A 3,414-nucleotide genomic window follows, 5' to 3' on the forward strand; every position below is an offset into this window, starting at 1 on the left:
AGAGACTGTTTTTTATGTATAATTACTTACTTTACGTGCGTTATCAGTTGGGTTGGCGTTTGTTTCCATTTAGACATCTATATATATATCGTTGTAGTATATTCTAGGAGGCATTAGGTACCAATACAGCATGTGACGAACATATAATTTGCCCTCACTTTTTTAGATTCGTTGGTTAGATATTTATATCCTCCAGGAAAATAGTACTCTAGAAAATTTAGATTGATGATACCAGAGATAATTCGAGATTTGTACAAACTCCAAGCCTTGCAGGACAACCCATGAGCGATTTTGACCAATCAACCTTAGTAGATGACTTAAATGACACTGACGACCATACCATCGTCTACAGTAACGAAGCTATGGAACAGAGCACTGACCAGGCATAGGATGATTGTTTAACTTCTGAGGAAACTTTTAGAGGAACTAGCTTGAAATTTTTGTATGCAAATGTAGATGTCCTGACAAAGACAAAAAAAGCTGAACTCCTAGAAGCTACCAAACGCTGTAATCCGGACATTATCTGTCTCACGGAAATACTGCCAAAAACAGCCAACTACAATTTCACAGTACAGAACTACCAGCTTAATGGGTATGAAGCCATATTCGGACCAACTAGCCAACACAGGGGAGTTGCAATATACCACAAAACTGGCATGACGGTGGATACTTTGAACTTTGACACCATGTACAAGGAGTATGTTTCATGCATCATCCAACTTCAAAGGAAAGACAAGCTCCTACTCTGCTGTCTTTATCGAAGCCCAAGCAGCAATGAAGACAACAATAAAAAAAACTCATCAACCTACTTTTGGAAATTGAAACAACAACCTTCACACACAAGCTTATAGCTGGAGACTTTAATTATAAAGAAATAAATTGGGCTACTCCTGTGTCTACAGTAGGAACTAATCATCCTGCAACAAAGTTTTTGGAAACCGTCCAAGATAATTTCTGGTACCAGCACATTCACAACCCAACAAGGTTTCGGCAAGACCAAAGGCCATCTGTCCTTGACCTGATCTTCACCAACGAAGAAAATATGATAGATGATCTGAAGTATGGTGAAAGTCTGGGTTCCAGTGACCATGTGTCCATAGTCTTTGACTATGTGTGTTATGTGAATCAGCCCATAAACACCGAGCATACAAAACGCAGACATTTCTACAAGGGCGATTATTCTGCCATCCGGGAAGAGATTCGAGAGATTGACTGGGATGAATTGGAACAAATAACGGATGTGAATGACACTTGGTGTAGTCTTATAGATCTTCTCACAACAATTATTGAACAACATATACCATTACATAAGACCAACACCAACAAAAAATCTAATTTGAACCAACAAGCCCGTCAGTCAATTAAGAACAAACACCAGACATGGCAAAAATATCTTCATTGCAATACGCCTGAAAATTGGAACCAGTACAAAGAGGCTAGGAACTTGGCCACCAAAAACATCAGGAAATCTGAATATACGTTTGAAAAAGATTTAGCTGAAAAAATAGCAACAGACCCCAAGCTCTTTTGGAAACATGTTAGATCTAAAACAAAAACAAATTCGTCCATTCAACAAGTCAAAAGACCTAATGGAGAGCTCACAAAGAACAACATTGAGACTGCAAATATCATGGTAGAGTTCTTCTCCAGTGTATTTGTTGCAGATAACAATATAGCGCATCCAGATCTCCGGGTTAGAAGATATACAACACCCTTGGAAACAGTAGAATTCACAAGTGACGAAATTCTAAAGGCAATAAAAAGATTAAAGCCAAACAAAGTCGCAGGGCAAATTTATTGCTGAAACTGCTGAGGAGCTTAAGGAGCCACTAGCATCACTCTTTAACAAATCCATGGACGAAGGCAAAATTCCTGACAATTGGCAGCATGCACATGTAACGCAAATGCAAAGGATCATAAGAGATAAATTGCTTGACCATATGGAAAATCACAAGTTTTTCTCAAAAGACCAGCATGGGTTTAGACTTGGTAGATCATGTACCACCCAACTTTTGGAATCAATCGAGGACTGGTCAGTGCATCTGGATGAAGGAAACAATCTCGACATTATTTACATGGATTTCAGCAAGGCCTTTGATAAAGTTTGTCATAGACTTCTGCTGTTGAAACTGGAATCTTATGGAGTAAAGGGCAAAGTTTTGAGATGGATCAAAGAATACCTCACAGGACTATCCCAGCAGGTAGTAATCCATGGTGCTATCTCCAATAGCCTCCCAGTCCTCAGCGGAGTCCCCCAGGGAAGCGTTATCGGGCCGATAATGTTCCTGATTTATATCAACGATCTACCCGAGATGTTAAACTGTACAACAAAATTGTTTGCAGATGATGCCAAGCTGTACAGCAGAAACTCTACCCAAGAAGAAAGGGATCATCTACAAAGCAATATTGACATCATGTGTCGATGGTCTGAAGATTGGCTAATGTCTCTGAATACAGAGAAATGCAAACATATGGAAATGGCCCAGAGAAAAATTAACGAGCTATAAAATAAATCAAAGCGGAACTGATCATATCCTGGAGAAAGAAGACAGCGAAAAAGATCTAGGTGTCTACATTGATAGGAACCTCAATTTCAACACCCACATACAGAAAACCACTAACAAGGCCAATCAGATAGTTGGAATAATATTCAGAAGTTTTACCTACATGAGCCAAGATATCTTTGTAAGACTCTACAAATCCCTTGTCAGACCGCACCTGGAATATGCTTCTGTAATCTGGTCACCACTCTATGTTAAAGACAAAATAGCAAATTGTGTTTTTAATTCAAAGAAAAGTTCTACACCAGGAATTGTCAAGATTCATATATATCAAGTGTAAATAGTATGTGTAAATAAGTGCACATTATTTTAAGTGTACAAAATGTGCATTACCATATGTATATCTATTTAGTGAAGAAACAACCAATCCGAAGTCGCTAACCTTCTATATGACAAACCTCATTCTGTATTTTTCGGATCTCAAACAACATAGGACATGTAAATGTCAAAATATCAAAACGTGATTTGAGAAAGATAGTTGCAAGTGATTGCTTATCATAATACTAGATAACTTAAGATTAAAATGTTCAGATATGCATAACTACTAAAAAGTTCATTAAATCGATTAAAAGAATTCAAATTATCAGTCTCCATGATTTGCATATACCATTAATAACATCTTGATTATAAAAGCTACTCATCCAAGCGGGTGAACTCAATCACAAATCATTATTGCTCTATCTGATTCTATGTCTCAGTATTCTCATTTACCTCTTCATTTAGCAATTGTATATAATTAGTTCTTTATCGTGTGTATGCATAATGCGGCTTTCTGATTGGATGATTTTTTTTTTACCTCTAAGAAAAAAAACCTAAGTAGGGCGACAAACGTGACGTCACAATACGACCATTT

General features: G+C 37.5%; 1 protein-coding gene across 1 annotated transcript; it reads left to right on the plus strand.

Moving 5' to 3' along the window:
• The first annotated feature begins 1,042 nt into the window (after positions 1 to 1,042).
• Positions 1,043 to 1,804, plus strand: LOC117338570. The gene has a single exon (XM_033899927.1). It carries the CDS (start codon positions 1,043 to 1,045, stop codon positions 1,802 to 1,804), a length of 762 nt encoding a protein of 253 aa, XP_033755818.1.
• Positions 1,805 to 3,414: the final 1,610 nt, after the last annotated feature.

The sequence above is a fragment of the Pecten maximus genome, chromosome 11 (genome assembly GCF_902652985.1).
Source record: "Pecten maximus chromosome 11, xPecMax1.1, whole genome shotgun sequence".
Classification (NCBI taxonomy): Eukaryota; Metazoa; Mollusca; class Bivalvia; order Pectinida; family Pectinidae; genus Pecten; species Pecten maximus.